The following is a 19,780-nucleotide window of genomic DNA, read 5'->3' as shown; positions in this document are numbered from 1 at the left end:
GCAGCTCAAAGTCGACAGAAAAATTATGCAGACCAAAGACGTCGTGAGTTAGAATTTGAGCAAGGTGATCATGTATTTATGAAGATATCTCCTTTTAAGGGAGTGATGCGTTTTGATCGAAGAGGAAAAATGAATCCAAGATATATTGGACCCTTCGAGATACTCGCGAGAGTTGGTCAAATAGCATACAGACTGACTTTGCCACATTTCTTGTCTCGAATTCACGTGTTTCACGTATCTATGTTGCTGAAGTATGTGGCTGATCCCTCCCATATACTGGATACTATTGAGTCAATACTGGAGATACAAGATGACTTAAGCTTGAGTGATAAGCCTATAGAGATTCTGGATACGAAAGTTCAAAATCTAAGAAATAAAAAACTATCTCTGGTATTGGTTAGGTGGAGTCATCACAACAATAAGGAGGCTACATGGGAGCGTGAATCGAACATCCGCGAGCAATTTTCACAACTGTTTTCAGGTAAGATTTAGAATGAATATTCTTTTAAGGGGGGTAGAATTGTAACCCCCTTCGGTGATTCCAGAGGGGATAAGCGTTAAACGAAAAATAAAAAATAAAAAAGGGGAAAGTCAGTTTCCCAATTAGGGAAACCGCCTTTCCCACGAAAGAGCGGGGGATGAAGATAAACCTCACCCCCCAAACTCCGTGGAGGGTGAGGCTTATTCTCACCCTGCGTGAGAGCTATAGCCCTCACGTAGCCTCCCTCCATCGCACCTCAACGAGCGGCAAAGGGAGAGACAGAGAGAGGGCGACAGAGAGTGTGAGAGAGAAGAGGTGGCTTACCGACGACGACGATGGCGATGACAAGGTGAGGACCCTCCTCTTCTCCTTCTTCACCTTCTTTATTTTCATTTTTGGTGAGTGAGGGCCGGTCGTCATGGCTGTCGACGATTTACAGAGGAAAAAAAAAACAGAGGTTAAGAGAGAGAGAGAGGGGAGGGGGCCCGTCGATGTCGGTGGTCGACCCCCCTGCCGGAGAGAAGGACAGAGAGGGCTGGCTCCGGCGGCCGACCCCTCTCTGTTTAAGAAGAAGAGGAAGGCGGAAGGGGCGATGCCTCTTTTCCCCTTATGTTAGGGTTTTATCGGGGGGATCGAGTCGGTCTGGGTTCCTCCCGGACCGAATCGGGTAGGTCTGGGCACGACTCAGACCGAACCTGTCAGTCTGGGTCGCGCCCAGAATGAGGCAATCGAAAATAAAAATAAAAATAAGGGGCCGGTTCGGCCTGGGTGCGACCTAGACCGAACCGAGCAAGTGAAAAAAAAAGATTCGATTGGACCGGTTCGGATTAAACTAGTTCATGTGGAGTTGGGTTTGGATCAACCCGAGTTCGATCGAATCGGTTTGATCTGATTGGATCTGGGTTCTTAGTGTAGATCCGGTTTGATCTGGACCTGTTCTGGATCCAGACAGACTATTCTGGATCTGATTGGATCAGTCTTGTATCCATATCAGAATTGGGTCTAGATCAGACTGTTTTGAATCCAGTCAGAATGTATGGATCCAGTCAGACTGTTCTGGATCCAGTTAAAATGTCTTGGATCCAGTCAAACTATTCTGGATCCAGTTAGAATGTTCTGGATTCAGTCAGACCATTCTAGATCTAGTCAGACAGTTCTGGACCCAGATGAGTACCGGATCTAGATCCAGTTGAAATGTATTGGATCCAGATCATAGATGGATCTGGATTGGGTAATTTTAGAATTATATTAAAATTCGAAAAGACCATAATACCCTTTTGGGTACTCGAGATTCATTTTGGTAAAATGGATATAACTTTGCACTCCGAACTCAGAATTGAGTGAGGTTTGGTGCGTTGTACTCGTATCGAAGAGAGAAATCTACTTACTCAGTAGTTTTGGTTAAATTAGTGACACAAAACTGAGGTTTCATGAGTCAATTTGAGAGGGGTATTTTGGTAATTCTGCAAGAAGTTTTGTGCATTAATGCGAGCATATTTATGTAATGACCAAATCCTACTCTTAGAGCACCTTGAGACTCGATTGCGGTGAAAAACACAGTGTTCGCACTGGAGGTAAGAGATATTATAAGTAATTTTAGATCTGAATAAACATTTTTACGTTGTATGTTATTGTAATATTGTGAATGAATATGAGTAGCATGATAGTATTTGAGTGAGATCATGACATGCATAAAAATTTTCATCTTGACATTATGAGTTGAATTTATATATATATTGTTGTGATATGCATGTGAGTTACTGTGGTTTGTCATGCATGTTAGAAAGAGATTAGATTTGTGAACGCATGTCTATGCGGTTATTAATATCATGCATTGTGATGAGATTATGTTTAGATTGGAGTACCATTTATTTTATTCATGTTGTATGAATGAATATTTTGAGATTAGCATGCAGGACCACTTAAATCTCTGAAGTGGCGACCTGTGGCAAGGGCTACCTGGTTTGCGGCAAGAGTGCAGCCACCATGGAGAGTGAGCCGTCGGTGGTTTAACGATATAAATACACTACATCAGTGCATGCTTTGTGAGAGATGTGTGTGAGTCCTGAGGTCATCATGAGATTTAAGAACGAGATTTATTGTGATTAGTTCACGACATCACTCGTGAGAAAATGAGTGAATTACGAGTTTGAGAATGTGGTTCAATGTATTGAACTTAGTCATGACTTAGGGTTACACTGAGTTTGGGACTCTGGAGGACTATGGATGGTTGATAACCATCATGGTTAGGATGTAGCATGAACCATACCGAGATTGAGAGCTTGACCTCCCGGCTAACTATCGGTGGGGTCCCTGTGGTGGTTCACTGCAGTGCCTGGTGGTCCGGGGACCACTAAAAGTGTATGGTTTATTATCTGGACAACATGTAGAATTGAGGTGTTCTACGGGGTTGCTACGCCCATAGACGACTATGACCGGTATAACCGACCTAGTGATAGTTGTTTTGAGAGAGTGTTGAGAAAGTTAATGGGGGGTAATTAAAATATACCAACTTGTGTGGTGTGTTGAAAACTAAACTAAGACTAGGGGCTTAGAGCCCACTACTGTTGTAAGTTTAAGTATTTATTTGCTTATAATTATTCTTTACTGGGTTGTAGACTTACCCCATGTTTAATCACACCTGTAGGTTGCAGGCACACTAACACAATCAGAGCTTGATCAACTTCTTATTCTTCGGCAGAGCATTTAGTAGTTTTTAATTTCATGTCATTGAACAATACGGTATCTGTTATTTGCTTTTGTTACGAATAATGAACATTGTAAGGAAAGTGATTATTGGAATAAAAATAAAGAAAAAAAATTTTAGCCACATTTTCTCTGTGTGAACTTTGAACTATTTTTCTTTGGGAAGTAATACCAACCGAACTCAGACTCCTGCGGTCCCAGATCGGGGTGTTACAGGAGATTGATAAACACATATAGTCATTCTTGTAATGAAATCTCGACGTTCTAATGAGCTTTTGAACACGATCACACGTACGAGGCCAATAAGACAATATTCAAGGCACTAATAGGTAAATACAAAGGGCCACAATGGCACACACCACAGTAACTCACAAATAGCAGTCAAGAGAGCTCACAATGATAAAAAATGGATTTTACTCATAACATGCATAAGAAAAGCATGAGAAGGATATGGGAGAAATCCCATGTTTATACATGAGATAGAGAGGTGTAGGCTAGTCCCAATAGCTACAGGATAATACAAAAAACGAAAAAGAAAAAGGAATAAAACTGCCCCTAATGGGAAGTTCCTATTACATTGATGTGAAAAGACTAAAATGCCCCTAAATGGCATGACCTATTACAAGCAAATGAAAAAGAATCCCCCCACACCCCCCCCCCACATATATATATATATATATATATATATATATATATATATATAATTTAGCAATTCTGCTGTTAGTTGAACAGATTAATATAAAGTCAACTTCAGCATTAAATCGGGGTTTAATCTTTTACGGACATTAGGCTATTGGAAACACCCCTAAAGGGATACTGAAGCCTGTCATCTATGCACATGGATACTCCATTTTGGCTCCCATTTCGTATCCCCTTATATACTAGTCATATTGAGAACTTCATAAAAATGGCTGTATCCCCGTATCTGCAGTCATATCCATATGACATATCCTATCATGAACTAATTAATGCATCATATCTTGCTGATCTGTGTTTCAGTACAGAACTTGTAAGCAGACAGCATTGGCTGAATATGAAATGCATAAAGATAAAATAAATAAGATGAAAAAAATTATGATGGCACTCCCAACAAGTTTTTTGTTATGAGTTCTGTTGAATGGAGGTTCTTTTTCTATCACTGGTAAGCCATGTCACATGGAGACAGGTAGGAGGGTACAAGACGTGTGTGTGTTTTCCCATTAAGAATATTATATAAGGGGCCACGATTAGGGGTGGCAAAATCTGACATGACCCGCCAACCGGTCCCACCAACCCGCTTCTTAGGCGGGTTCGGGTTTGGCTTAAACGGGTTCGTGTGGTAAACGGGTCAACCCGCCTAATCCGTTTATTAAACGGGTCGGGTTCGTGTTAGGGGTATGCCAACCCGGCTGACCCGTTTAATAAACGGGTTAGGCGGGCAGGTCAACCCGTTTACCCGAACCGACCTGCCAACCCGCCCACCAACCCGTTTACCCGACCCGTTTATTAAACGGGTTAACCGTGTCGTGTCGGGTTACCCGTTTAATAAATGGGTCGGGTTCGTGTTTGCCACAGCCGACCCGTTTAATAAACGGGTTGGGTTCGTGTTGAGGTATGGTGACCCGCCAACCCGACCCGATTGCCACCCCTAGCCACAATGTGGGAGTGAATTGGAGTTTCACTTTGATCTTGGCTGAAGTTCAAGTTTCCTGCAATTAATATTTATTAACGGAATAAAAGAAAGACTACACTCCATAATTGAGATATCCACATTGTGAAAAACCATATCCAGTGCCCGTAGATATTTAAGATACATATATTGCACATCAGATGATGAACGAAACTCCATCTTGAAACCATTTGAATTTATACCTTTTCTGTTCTTCAAAATACAATGGAGAAAAGGGATCACCTGCAAACAGAGAAACTAGAATCCTTCACCAGAGATGAAGGAAATACAGATGGTTATGTCCTATTTTGAAAAAAAAAATGCAATTCAGACCATGGATGAAAAAAAATACCAACAAAGTTCTGTAAAGAAAGGGTATACAGTCACCAGAAGATATGTCCTTTTTTGAAAAAAATGGAAGTTGCTGAAATCTGCAGTCAGATACATGAAATTGTCAATTTTGGTAAAAAAGCATCCACTCAGGATTAGAATGGGAAAATGGGAATTTGTTATAAGAGAACCCCTTCATTTTATCCCTTCTGACCCATGAAAATATAAGTTATCTTCTCAATGTATTCTAGTTTTTCTTTCTTCAGTGTCAAGATTCGGTGAAACTCAAGACAAAGGAAGGCAATGGTGACCATGTGGTACACTATTGGGATTAGAGGTGGGCACTGGGCCAGTCTGTCCACCAAGGGCCGGACCTGGGGCAGTAAATTTGGCCCTGGCTCGGCCTGGGTCGAAGCGGGCCAACACGGGCCTAATGGGCGGGCTGTGGGCCAGGGTTTTCCCAATGGGCCAGGCATGAACCGGGCCTTTGGCCCGGCCTGTCAATTGACGGGCCAGGCTTTGATTGGGCTGACCTGGTCCATTCGTGGGTCGGGTCTGCCTGTTGCCCACACCTAATTGGGATGATAACAGTATCTACTTTTGCCATATTTATGCAGAGAACCATTTATTTGCCCTAGTGATTTTAAAGATTCTGACTGGAACCTAAACAGAGGTAGCCATGCGACGAATACCTATTCTATGTTGCAAGATAAATTTCCTTTAGTGTTGAGGGTATGTAAAGTTGTCTATTTGCAGTGGCCGAAGCAACTTTTATAATGGTTGGAAAACAATTAAGGAAAAGAAAAGCCTTTCATTTTGTAATCTGATATTTTTAACATGTTATCAATTATAAAAGCTATCAAGATGGTGCTTTACCTGTGGCCAAAGTTAAATTTTCAATAATGGTCGTTGTTACTATTATGCTTGTTGTTACTGTATATATCTTCCTCTTGTAATTGACATTCTCATTGATATTTGCATTTGCAGGATGGACCACAATTCATGGCTAAAGATGCTCAGGCATTTGATTACCCTTTCCCTTACCTGTATGATGAGGTATAGACATATTGGCATCTGCTTGCTGTTCTGTAATGTTTTGGCCCATTTAAAAGGTGTATTTTGTATGTATTTTCTAGCTCAGTAAAAAAGCCTAGAAATGGCTTTCATTGTTCAATTGTGGTGTTCAAATAATTGTTGTATAATGGCTAACTAATTTAGAAATACTTATGGATATATGGATATTAAACTTCAGAAAATCTCATGACCTCATATTCTTCTATTGTTTCTGAAACTCCCAACACTTGTATCTGAATCCTCTCTCTGTGATACTGCATTTGTTATTGCAACCATGGAAGGACTGCCCAGAAGTCCTTCATTTTATGCTCATGGTTCTAAATCATGATTCAGCTCTTTTATTGGCGAAACTTGATTTTCTTAAATATTGATTTTCTTTCTTGTTCTTTAGTTGCTGGGTGTGGCTGTCTCTCTATAGTTTGATCTTTTCTTTCTTTTCTTGATGCTATTATGAAATGCAGTCACTTAGTCATGGAACTCTTGTTCGAGAGAAAAAAGCCTAACCTGTGTTTCTTGTTTAATGGCTTGGGCTAAGATGTATGTGTAAGGAAATAGCCGGAAATACAAATAACAAGTGATAACACTTGAAGGTTCAATAATGAACAAGAAATCACAAGCACATCAAGTACAAATATAAAAACCTACTAAGGGGAAATCACAAGCAAATAAAGTGCAAATACACAAACCCACTAAGGGGAAATGCCAAAAAGCAAAAAAATAAATAAATTAATATTATTGAGAAGAGGTGAAAGAACAACTACATAATGTGAGGGGGAGCACCCCTGTATATACAAAGCAAAAGAGAGAGAGAGAGAGAGGGAGCATTGGGGCTCCACACAAGTTGGGGAGCCTCAACGGTCATGTTTATGACACAACTCCCTTTGTAGGGTCTCCAATGATCCAAAAAGAGAAAAAAAGAAAAGAAAAGAAAAGAAAATAAAGAAAAAAATGCCTAAAATAAGTTGTTTTAAAACAACTTATATTACATATGAAAAGACCAAAATACTAAAACAGAAAAATACACACACACACATATATATATATATTTAACACACCCCCTCAAAGTTTACAGGGAGAGGACAGAAAGTTTGGTAATACGAAAGGAAAGACTCCAGGTTTTTACGAGTCTTTAATGAAAATCACCATCTTTATAGCATATCAGAGAATTTTGCAAATGTCTGCCTTCAACTGTCTTTAATGGGGATCATCCCCAAGCACCTTCATTGACTATCTCCATGATATATCAAAGGTACTATTTCATCACATTTTTAAGAACCTGTAAAACAAACCAGAGAGCTCCAAGTATACACGAAAAATATCCTTGCCGAACAATTATAAAGTTTTAAAACCAATATATTTTAAACAAGAATAGAATTTTTCAAACAAGTTGTTGGGTTCCCAACAAAGATAAATTCAATCATAAAATCAACTCATTTTTTAAGAAACCATAACATTGATCATAAGAAGATTTGATTATTTAAAGGACATGATTCATTAAGAAGAGATAAACAATTATGCATAAAACATATCTTGTGCATTTCAATCAAGCACCATGTGAAAATGTCTTCAAACTTGAAAACGAATCAAGTTCGAAAAATGACTTGATTAACCCACAACAATCTTAATGGAAGATATGTGCATAAAGGCACAAGATAACACTCCAAAAGAAGCTTTGATACCATGTGAAAATGTCTTTAAAAAGACTATGTACACAAAGGCACTAGATTCTCAATATGAAATGTGTGCATAAAGCCACAAGATGAACACACAAAAGAATACAAATGCACAAAGGCATAAAATAAAGCGAACTTTTATTGAATAAGTGAGAGAGCTTTCTAAAAGCTTTAGAAAGAGCTAATTAATTTCATGCATACAATTATGTGAACCAAGCTAATACACACATGTATACATCATGCAATTAAAACATTTTTAATGCGTATGAAACATTAATAAAAGGATAACTATTTTTATCAATAAAACACACATAACAAGAAAAGAATCAAGTACCTTTAGTTGTGAACCAACGTCCCTATCATATCAATACAAAGTGTTATAAGGGACATACTCACAAAACCCTCAAAGGGGTACACAAGAAGACTTATAATATAAAGAGTATGCGAAAATGCTTGGAGTTTTTATCTAAAAACATTTTTTCACAAAAAAAGTTTAGAAATTTCAAAGAGATTTTAAAAATCTCATATAACAAGAAAAAAGGATATTTGCAAATTGACAACAACAACAACAACAACAACAACACCACCACCACCACCACCACCACCACCACCACCAACAACAACAACAACAACAACAATAGCAACAACAACAATTGGGGTCGGCGATATGAACCAAAAAAGAAAATCATTCTGGGTCTTCCACATGAATCCTTCTCCTCCAATCATTTCTATCCAATGCCATGTCCTCGGTGAAAAGTATAAAAATTAAATTGTCATAAATATCAAGAAGTGATATTTTGCAAACTTTAACAGTACCATGCAAAATGCATGAAATTATTTTAACAATCATTTTTCATAGGAGATAAGATGAGTTTAGACAAATTACGAATAGATTAAAAATTCTCAAACATCTAAATAAAATTTTCAAATTAGAACATCGGTTTAACCATCACAAACAGTCACCTCTTAGTCCTCTAAACTTCAAATATAAGTGTAGCAACAATTAGACTAAGAGCATAAACAACATGCCACTAAAGGGCCAAAGACACACACGAAGGGGTGTAAAAACACCTCTTGTCTACATATAATGCCACTAAAAAATAAGTGTATCAGCGACTAGAACAAGAGTATAAAGCCAACAATGGGTTAAAAATCACACATGAATGTGTAAATAAACATCTATTGTCTACATACAATGACACTTAAAAATAAGTGTATCAACGATTAAAACAAGAGTACAAAGCCAACAATGGGCTAAAAATCACACATGAAGGTGTGAATAAACATCTCTTGTCTACATATAATGACACTTAAATAAGAGGCATAAAAGGAGAAGACACCCGAGGTAAGAAGGCTTGTAATGGAAACACACTAATGCAATTAATATCAATTTTAACCACATTTCTAAACATCATGGTTTCAAAAAATAGATGGCCATTACAGATACACATAATTAAAAGCATCAATAATAAAAACAATGGCAAAAAATAAATCAGTGATTCAATGCACTCGCAATCAGAGATCATATAACTGTAATTTAGAGTCAAACTACAAGTTGACAATCTAAAATGACATAAAGCTGTTAAATTGTAATACCAAATTGTAATTCTCTCTCTATATATTTTATATATATAGGAAGATACATGCACATATATATTTCTTGTAATAGTCATAGGGGTATTATAGTCATTTTTTGCACATTCATTTTCTTGAATATGTTGTAAGTATTTTCTTTTTCTTATTTTTTATTTTCTTATTTTTTTTGATCTTTGGTTTTCGTGTACCTTGGGGGCCCATCTTCTAGTCGTTGGGCCCCTCCAATGGTCACATTTGTGACTGTTGGAGGGGCTCCAACGACTAGAAGTGAAGCCCCTCCAAGGTCTCCACTTCCCTATTTAAAGGGGTTCTCCCCTTGTGTATTTAAGATGCTTTGAGTCAAAGCCCAAGTGATTAATAAAGTGTTTTTTTTATTCTTTTTATGCCTTTGAGCATTTGTGAGATTTAGTGGGTTGTGCTTTTGTGCACAAGTGTTCTAACAGTTCTTATTGTGCATGTGTGCACATGCTTATCATCAAGAATATTAAGGTCTTGATTATAGTATCTTGTTGAAGATACTTTTACATGGTATCAAAGCGAGGTTGGAGAAAGTAAGATCGTGTGGATTCTCACATTTTTCAAATATTTGGTGATTGGGGTGGATCCTTTCGTTCATTTAATACTTTAGAAGATTCTTCCACCAAGAAAGATCTAAAAATCTCTTGATGTACATATCTTTTTTCCTCATTTCTCCTCTCAAATGGGTGAAAAAGACTCCCATTTCTCTCTTGGCTTTAAACTTAATGGCTCCAACTATCACGTCTGGGCCGGAAATATGGAGGTGCATATTAAAGGAAAAGGGCTATGGGGCTATGTCGAAGGCTCGATTCCCAAACCGGAGCCTAAGATCACCTTGATGGAGAGAAGATAAATAAAAATTCTTGAAGGAGAAGAAAGAGACAAGGCTCTTGAATATTATAGCAAAAAACATGAAGAATGAGAGATGAGGAACTTCAAAAATCCTCTCATGAATTTTCTCGTCCGTGAAGACAAGAATCAATGCCAACATTATAAAGTTCAAGAAAGCTTCTCAAGCATGAGAATACCTTGAAAAATGTGTACTTCAAGGGATTTGTCCCATAGATACTATCTTCAAAAAATGGTCTTGACCCTTCAACAAAACGAAATGACTATTAGAGAGTATTTCACGAAGTTGTCTTCCATTTGGGATGAGCTTGTCATGCTTGAACCCAAATAGAGCGGAGAGGCTATTGAGCTTAGGCATAAACAATTAGAAGAAGATCGTTTTTTTAATTTTTTGAATGAGCTTAGGTCCGAATTTGAACAAATCCGATCGTCTCTCATATTCACCTTCACTTCCCCTTCTCTTGAAGATGTAATTACTAAACTAAGTGGGGAAGAGACACGTATGGGTATAAGTAAGAATAACCCAAGTGTTCTAGTAACACCTTCTAATAATGAAGAAAATGAAGGTGTTAATGCCGTTTCAAGACCGGGGAGCAATTTAAGGACCTACAAGCCTCCTCATTTCAAGAATCAAAAACAAAGTTCAAGTGGTCAAGGAGGAAAAAGAGATTATAGCAAACTCTTGTGCCACTTTTTTAAGGAACCAGGGCACATCAAACCAATATGTCCAAAATGGAAGTTGCTAGCCATGACTACCACATCCCAACCTCTAAAGGAAGAGTGCTCATCATCTTCAAATGGAACTCTCTCATTGCAACAAATTGTGGATGCTCTTCAACCTTTTCTCAAAGGGGCTATTTTCGGAGCCGCCATGTCAACCTCTTCTCCTCCTGGTAGGACATCGTAGCTTTTAGATTCGGGTGCTTCATTTCACATGACCCCAAGTATGAGTTCTTTTTCCGATTACTCAAATAATCGCTCTCCATCCTTTGTTTCAACCGCGGATGGAACATTTCTTGAAGTAAAAGGAATTGGAAATTTTGAAAAACAAGGGTTTTTTTATTTCAAAAATTAGATTTATACCTAAATTAAACTTAAATTTACTTTCAATTTTTCAGCTCTCGGATTATGTGTATGATATAAAATTTCATCTAACAAATATTGGATACAGGATCGCCGGTCCAGGAGGTTGACTGGGGAAGGCTCTAGGAAGGGCGATCTTTACTACGTCGATTCTCTTCAAATTCCAAAGAACCAATTTTGTAATGTTGTCCAACAAAAAAATATTAATGTGTGGCACAAGAGACTTGGACATTCAAATATTATAAAAATTTTCTATTTACCTTTTGTTAAAAGTTTATGTATAAGTGATTTCAATTGTATACTTGAGAAAATGAAAAAATTACCTTTTTGTCAAAGATCTATGTTTACAACACGACCTTTTGAAATTGTCCATTCGGATATATGGAGACCGACCTCTGTTTTGTCAAAAGGAGGTTTTGCATATTATGTCATTTTTGTTAACGATTACACAAGATATTGTTGGATTTATTTTCTTAAACATAAATATGAAGTTTTTTCGACTTTGGTGGAGAATACCTTTCAAGTGAATTCAAAAATTATCTTGAAAGTCATGGTATTCTTCACCAAAGATCTTGTCTGAAAACCCCTCAACAAAACGGATTAGCCGAAAGAAAGCATAGACACATAATAGAGACAACTCAAACTCTACTTATTTCTCAGAACATTCCAAAAGGTTTTTGGGCTGAAGCTGCTTTAGCATCTGTCTATCTAATAAATCGGCTACCTTCGAAAAACTTGAACAATATCTCGCCTTTTGAAATGTTGTATACCAAAGAACCCGATTATAGTCGGTTGAGAATTTTCGGTTGCAAATGCTTTGTTCTTACTGACAAGAACGACAAGCTTTCACCAAAACCCATTGCCTGCTCCTTTCTTGGATATTCCGAAACCCAAAAAGGGTTTCGTTGTTATGATATTAAGAATGATAAATTATATGTTTTCAGAAATGTGAGTTTTTTGAAAAATGTTAATGGTTTTGAAAGAAGTGAACCTTTTAAAGAAAATATGGATTACTCCTTTTTATTTGAATTATTAGCTCATGATGATGATAGTGATGATGAACTCACTCCTAATAAGGCCAATGATAAAAAAGACGAACAAGATATTCCCTTTCATACTCCTATCTCCCAACATAGTGATAAAGGGGGCATCGAGAGACCCTATAACATATACCCATAGAGACAAACAGTTTTAGGAGTCCGATTGAAAAATACAGTGAACCTAGTGGTTCCAATTCAACAAATGATGAAAATCTTCAAAGAACTGAGAGAAATAGAAAGATGCCTTCTAGGTTTATCTCATATGATTCCTTTACTCCTAAAGATAGAGTCCGTCTTAGTACCATTCATTCTTATGTAGAGCCCAGGAACTTCGAAGAAGCCAAAAAGAACGATGAGTGACTGAAAACAATGGAATGTGAGCTTTCAACTCTCAACAGGGCAAAAACTTGGGAATTTTAAGTTCTTCCTTAAGTTAAGAAAGCAATAGGGTGCAGATGGGTATTTAAGGTAAAGACTAAGAGCGATGAATCTCTTAAGAGATATAAAGCTCGGTTAGTTGCAAAGGGATATAGTAAAAAATACAAGATTGACTATGAAGAAACGTTTGCCCCTGTGGCCTGAATAGTCACTGTCTGATGCCTCATCACCGTTGCCTCAATTAAAAAATGGAACATCTATCAAATGAATGTTAAAAATGCCTTCCTAAATGACGATTTAAATGGAGAGGTATATATGGATGCTCTACCAGGAATGGAGACTCTCAAAGGGAAAGTGCTTCGCCTTTGAAAACACTTTATGGTTTAAAACAAGCTCCCAAGGCTTGGTATGATAGGTTTAACTCCGTAATATTAGAAAATGGGTTTTCATCTTGTTTTAATGACACTGCTTTGTTCGTTAGAAAAACAAATGTAGGGATTGTCATTCTGCTTTTGTGTGTAGATGATATGCTAATAACTGAAAGTGATACTAAAGGGGTTAAAAGCATAAAATCTATTTGAAAGGATAGTTTTGAAATGTCTGATTTGGGATTTCTAACTTATTTTTTGGGTATTAAAGTGACATACTCTCGTAGAGGGTATTTTTTGTCTCAAACTTAGCTTGCATTTGAGGTTATTGACATGTCAGGTATTACAGATAATAAAGTTTGTGGAACTCTTGCTATAGTAGGAGCTAAAATGAAGATTGATGATGGCATTCTTCTCTCCGATCCCACCCTCTACATGCAGCTTGTGGGATCATTGATGTATCTGATTATTACTAGACCAAATATTTCTCATGCAGTTCATACTGCAAGTCAGTTCCAACATGCACCAACATCAGTTCACATGAGTGCCATCTTGCTGATTGTGAGATACATAAATGGTACACTAAACAAGGGAGTATTCTTATCCTCTTCTTTTGAATTAAAATTAATTGCTTATACTGACTCTGACTGAGGAGGTGACTCAAATAACCGTCACTCCACCACTAGTTTTTGTGTGTTTTTAGGAGACTCGCTGATCTCATGGAGATGTAAGAAACAACAAAAAATGTCTCTATCCTCAACAGAAGCTGAATATTGTGTCATGTCGGCTACTATCATGAAAATTGTATGGATTCATCAGCTATTAGAAGACATGAGGATCACAATAGAAGGGCCCACCAAGCTATGCTGTGATAACAAGAGTGCAATATACATTGCCAAAAATCATACTTTTCATGAACGGACTACACACATTGAGATGGACTGCCACTATGTTCGTGAAGCATATCTGAAAGGAGTCATAGATCTTTCGTATGTAACTTCAGAATATCAGTTGGCAGCAGAGTTGCCAGTCGAGGAAGCGGGAGCGGGAAGCGATACGGGAAGCGGAAGCATAAAGCGGAAAGCGAGACACCAGTCGAGGAAGCGGGAGCGGGAAGCGATACGGGAAGCGGAAGCATAAAGCGGAAAGCGAGACACTTCTAAAATTTTAGGAAGCGGGAAGCGCATGATGACTTAGGAGCGAACCAGGAAGCGACCTAGGGAGCGAACCGGAAGTGACCTAAGAAGCGAAGAAGGAAGCGACATAGGATTCAAGTGAGAAGCGAAAGAGAAACAAATAAGAATCAAAAGGAAAGTGAAAATGTAATTATATATTTTTATTTTATCAAAAAATAAGATTTATGTCATCATTGACAAAATAAAACATGTATATAGACAATAAATAATATAAGTTGTAATTATCTAACAAATGCATCATATTGCAACTGTCAAACATTTAAAAAATCATACACCAAGAGAAGATCATAATTCATATTTTTGTTGCAACCATTTAACAAATGCATGCAAACACTAAATAATGCATTAAGAAAATAAATAAATTTGATTAAAAAACGTACCTTTTTCAATGAAAGAATCAAATGACTTGTTATTTGATGTTGTGATTGTTGTAAATCTTGTCATCTTTGCAACATAGAAAATGAGAAATCAATAAACTCAAAGATTACATAGAGATATGGTTAAATTTTTAAGCTATAAATTTCTAAATTGTAAATTATAAGCTACAAAGTTCTAAACTCTAAACTTAAAATTAACATAATCCACTACTTCACTTCATCATGCAAGATTCAAAATAAAAGTATACCAAAAAAATATTACAAGACCATGACAAAAAAGTAACATAAAAGTTTTTAAGTTGGACTACTCCAACTACATCATCAAAAAAATAATTAATAATTCAAGAGTTCATTAATCTGTCATCTTTCTCTTCTCCTTCAAGTTAGCAATAAATCACGAACTTTCTACATCATCACGTGCTTCTTGTCCTCCACGACCATGTCTTCTGCTTCTTCCTTCATTTCCTATAATGAATATGTTAAAAAATTAAAATGTTCAAAAACCATACTTTAAAATATAAAAAACACAATATCAACATACCTTGCCTAGGTCTCCTGCTAAAGAAACGATCAATCCGACCTTGAGGAACTGATGACCGCTCTTGTATATCTGCAATTCTACTAGCTCTGTTGGATTGATTTATATCTTCTTCAACTTCATTTGTACGTATGATTATTGGAGGTAATGGAGCTCTTGGTTGTGCATCTTTATGTTTGAATTTGGAAATAACGCTTGATTGTTGTGCACTATCATCCAAATCTCTCCAATGCATGTCCTCTAATCTCAATGTATTTTCTTCTACAATAAGAAGTTCTGGATTGATATCCCATTTTCGACTAGGTCCTTCTTTGTAGCGATTGTTGCACCTTTTTATAACAAAAATATAAAATATGAATGGTAATAAATAATCAATTATAGAAAAAGAGAAAAAAATATCAAAACAAAAGTACAACATGATTTAATTATACTTGTCAATCAATCGAAGATTGGAATGAATATACACCAAGGTATCAACACGATCTTCATTGAGCCTATTTCTTTTAACATTATAAATATAACTATAGGTGCTCCACACTCTTTCTACAGAAGATGTGCTAATAGGTTGAGATAAAATCTTAATGGCTAATGCTCTCAACTCAGGTGCATCACCACCATAAAAACGTCACCAATTAAGCACCTTCATTGAAGGATTCAAAACATCTATTCTTGTTGCATTTCAGCTAAATCTTCCACTTCTTGATGCAAAAGCCACAAGTTGTGACCTATAAAGTGTAGAGAGCTATTCATTTTCAGCAGATATCACTTCAAGCGCGAGCATTGCACCATCTAAGATATCATTATCTTTTTCTGCAAAAAAAAATGTTTACTAACTATAACAAGCAAATGCAAATGAAATAAAAAAATAATTAAATCATTAAACTTTAAACTTTATTAAATAGATAAAATAAAATGTGTACTAGGAGAAACTCGTTTGACTCCTCCTGCTGCTGGGATCTTGAGATACTCTGACTCGTAATATTTTGGAGTAAACATGTGGGCTAAACTGTGGAGAGGCACATTCATTCTATCCCATCTATTTGAGACAATCTTATGAATCTTTTCGTACAAATTTGGTTGTCCTTTTAGATTTCTTTGATTTCCCTCAACATGTTGTCCATGCCTTCATACACTTCACCAATTATATTGCCTTTATGATAACAAAATTTAATCATCTTATGGATGAGTTTTGTAATCAATAATGCTAAACGAATAGAATCCCAATATTCTTCATCAAGAACAGTTGTTTCTGTTATAACAACCCTTTTTTTCATAGTTTCATCCGTGCATGATTGCTTCCATTCGCTCCATTTATCTGAAATTACTGTGAGCCTCAAGCTCTCACTCACATCAAGCAAGCGCTTCAAAGTAGTATAATGTGAAGCAAACCTTGTTTTTGCAATATTTATTAACTCTAATTTTTCATTGCTTCTAAAGATTGCTAGTGCTTTTGAATGATTTGTAATATACTTCACAATTTCCTTACTTTGCAAATATGTTTCTCCTAACCAATGAAACTTATATGCCAAATCCTTGAAGATCAAATTAAGTGTATGCACAACAAAGGTGACCAAAAAATATACTTATACGTTTGTTTTAATTCTTCACCTGCTAACTTGCAATTTGCTGTATTGTCTGTAATCATTTGCACTACATTAGAAGGCCCCACAAGTTTAAATCCCGTATTCAAAAACTCGGCAATGTTTGTAGCTGACTGTTACACATTAGAAAAATCGCTTGCATATAAGAACATCGAGCCAAAACAGTTTGAGGCAAGTATATTTATCAAGTGTTTGTTCTTGATATTTGTCCAATCGTCTGAGACAATAAAAACTCCAAACTCCTTAAACTTTTCTCGAAATTCATTTAACTCTCTGTGAACACACTCTTTCTCACTGTCAAACAACGTTGTTCACGCTTTTTCATATGATGGGGGTTTATATCCAGACACTTTAGGCATTTTACTAACTGTAGATATCATCTCTTCCCAATATGGTGATCGAAGCACATTGAAAGATACGCCATTTGCATAAAAAAATATGATAATTTTGTGATCTACATCATCTCTTTCTACCTTTTTAAAGGTATCACGAATATCAACTGTTTTTCGGCTTTCACTAGATGATGTAGTCATGCTAATAGGCTTCTTCGGATTATCAATTCTTGATCTCCTCAACTCAAATGCACTTGATGAAACCTCCACTTGGCGAACTTGCCTCTTAATTTTTTTTGCCAATTCTGCATTTTTTGCAATTATAGGACAAAAGGCAATCTCAACACTTTGTCCATTTGGAGATCCCGTGAGATGTGCAAAAACTCGAGTATATGACCCATGATAAATATTTTTGCAGTGCCTACACATAAAAACCTGGGTTCCACCTTGCTTTCCTTGCCCACTCTTCTTTTGTTTCAGTACATGACATCATAACACTGTTGTTTTATGCATGCTAGGTGGTTCATCATCTTGGTCATCTTCAAAATAGTAGTCATCCAAGTCATATTCTTCTTCATCTTCCTCATCAAAACAATTTTCGTTTCTGTCCTCAAACTGATATTGACAAGCAAAAGACCTCTTGCCCTTCCCAACACCACTAGATGATTCATGCTCCAAATTGTACAAAGAATCATCATCGTCATCATAATTATCGTGATCATAGCTTGGGATGGTCATTAATGAAGCAAAGAACATGACCTGCATCATAAAAGCATAAGAATCAACCTAAAACACTTTAAACAAACAATTATTAACAACAAAGGATGGAGAGTGAAGAACACAAATCGTTACTCATAATTTACCAGTTACTAAAACAAATAAATAAACATCATTTAAGGAGGTGAAAGATCTATGATTCTATAATATACTATGATAAAGCAAACAAATTTTTTAAAAAAAGTTCTTTCAAAAGTTTGCATTTATGAAAAAATGTTAAAGAAAGATAACATAACAACGAAGAAAAACAAAATTCATATTGGCTGACTCTTTCTAGCAATAATGATATTTATTTAAAATTTTAAACAACTAGCTCCAGCATACTAGTTGCCCCACTCTTCTGATAGAGTAAATGAGCTGAGCCTGGGTGTGCCCACGCTCGGTATATCAAAGAATTCATACTTAATAGGGATGATAAGCTCAATCATGCTTGATATACATTTTGTATAATATGTTTTTATATTATAACTTATATATTTTTATAATATGAATTCAAGAATTTTCCTATAATATATTTTTTATATATTAATTTATACTTATAATTTTCTCTTTTGTTTCTTTTATCATGCTTGGTACACTTGATCAACATGTAAGTTCAAAATTCACAAAAAGCAAAGTCACTTCAAGAGATCAAGGAGAGAATTAAAGTCTGCAAGATCAAACACCATAATGAAACCATAAGACAACTTGTGGAGGCGGAACATATTTTTCATTGACTTTGAAATTGAAAACAATAAATCAATAATCCATATATATCTAACAGTAAAAGAATAATAAAAGTGATCCAGTCAATCTGACCAGGATTCAAGCACTCGTCAAAATGACTTAAAACCTACAAGAATGATAAAAAAATACTGCATTAACCCTTATTCCTAATACATAATTACACCAATACTCTACATGAATATGTCAATTTGAGGAAAATTAAGAAGCAAAAGGTTGATTAAAGATGGCTATTCCATATATGACATGAAATATGCAAATCGATATTACCATGAACAAACTTTACCATGCTAACACCATGTAATTTAGCCATACTATTCATTTACCGATGCACAACTTTTCACTCTTCAAGAATTAATAAAGACAATTTCAATGTGCTTGTTTTTTCCATGCTATATTAGAATGATGGAGATGTAACATAGCACAATTTTCATAATACAACAAAAACTCATGTGCTGATGGCGTGATACCCATCTGCAGTACCTGCTGCTACAACATGTCACAGGGATACTCCAACTTAATCCCATATCATGTCCCCTTGTAATAGAAAATTTCATAAAAATGGTACCCTCGCAGCATAAAAACTCTAAGGGCTTACCATTGAGGTGGTATCCTATGTGGTAAACGGGTCCTGTGCCAAGCTGAAAGCTGGAATCCCTATGCCTCGTGGGGCTTAAGAGATGGTTAGGGTCTGCGACTCTGCCTAACCCCAGCTTGCCTTAAAAAAAACAAAAGAAAAAACAACTCTGAAGAGTCTGAACGAGAGTCGCCATGCTTGGCTTGTGAAGGGGTTGCAGTTGTGCAATGAGCGTGAGAGAAGAGATGGAGAGAGTGAGAGGAGAGCGTAACTGAACATAAGGGGGGAGGGGGAAAAATCAGAGTCGTGGGAGATGGAGAGAAGAAATGGAGGGAAAATGAATACGCGTACCTGAATATCCCCATCGTCGGTCGGTGGAGGTCATCGGACGTCGGAAAAGGTCGTCGAAAGTTCT

General features: G+C 36.6%; 1 protein-coding gene across 1 annotated transcript in view; it reads left to right on the top strand.

The window, feature by feature from the left end:
- Positions 1-19,780, top strand: part of LOC149847465 (uncharacterized) — a 52,383-nt gene that overhangs the window by 12,761 nt on the left and 19,842 nt on the right. Inside the window, exon 5 of the mRNA XM_089998430.1 lies at positions 6,153-6,221. Within this exon, the coding sequence (XP_089854556.1) occupies positions 6,153-6,221 (69 nt within the window). The remainder of the gene's footprint in view (positions 1-6,152; positions 6,222-19,780) is intronic.

Source organism: Nuphar pumila, chromosome 2 (assembly GCF_984573655.1).
Source record: "Nuphar pumila chromosome 2, dmNupPumi1.hap1.1, whole genome shotgun sequence".
Taxonomy (NCBI): Eukaryota; Viridiplantae; Streptophyta; class Magnoliopsida; order Nymphaeales; family Nymphaeaceae; genus Nuphar; species Nuphar pumila.
The sequence above is the reverse complement of the archived record's forward strand: the minus strand, read 5'-3'. Positions and strand labels throughout refer to the sequence as shown.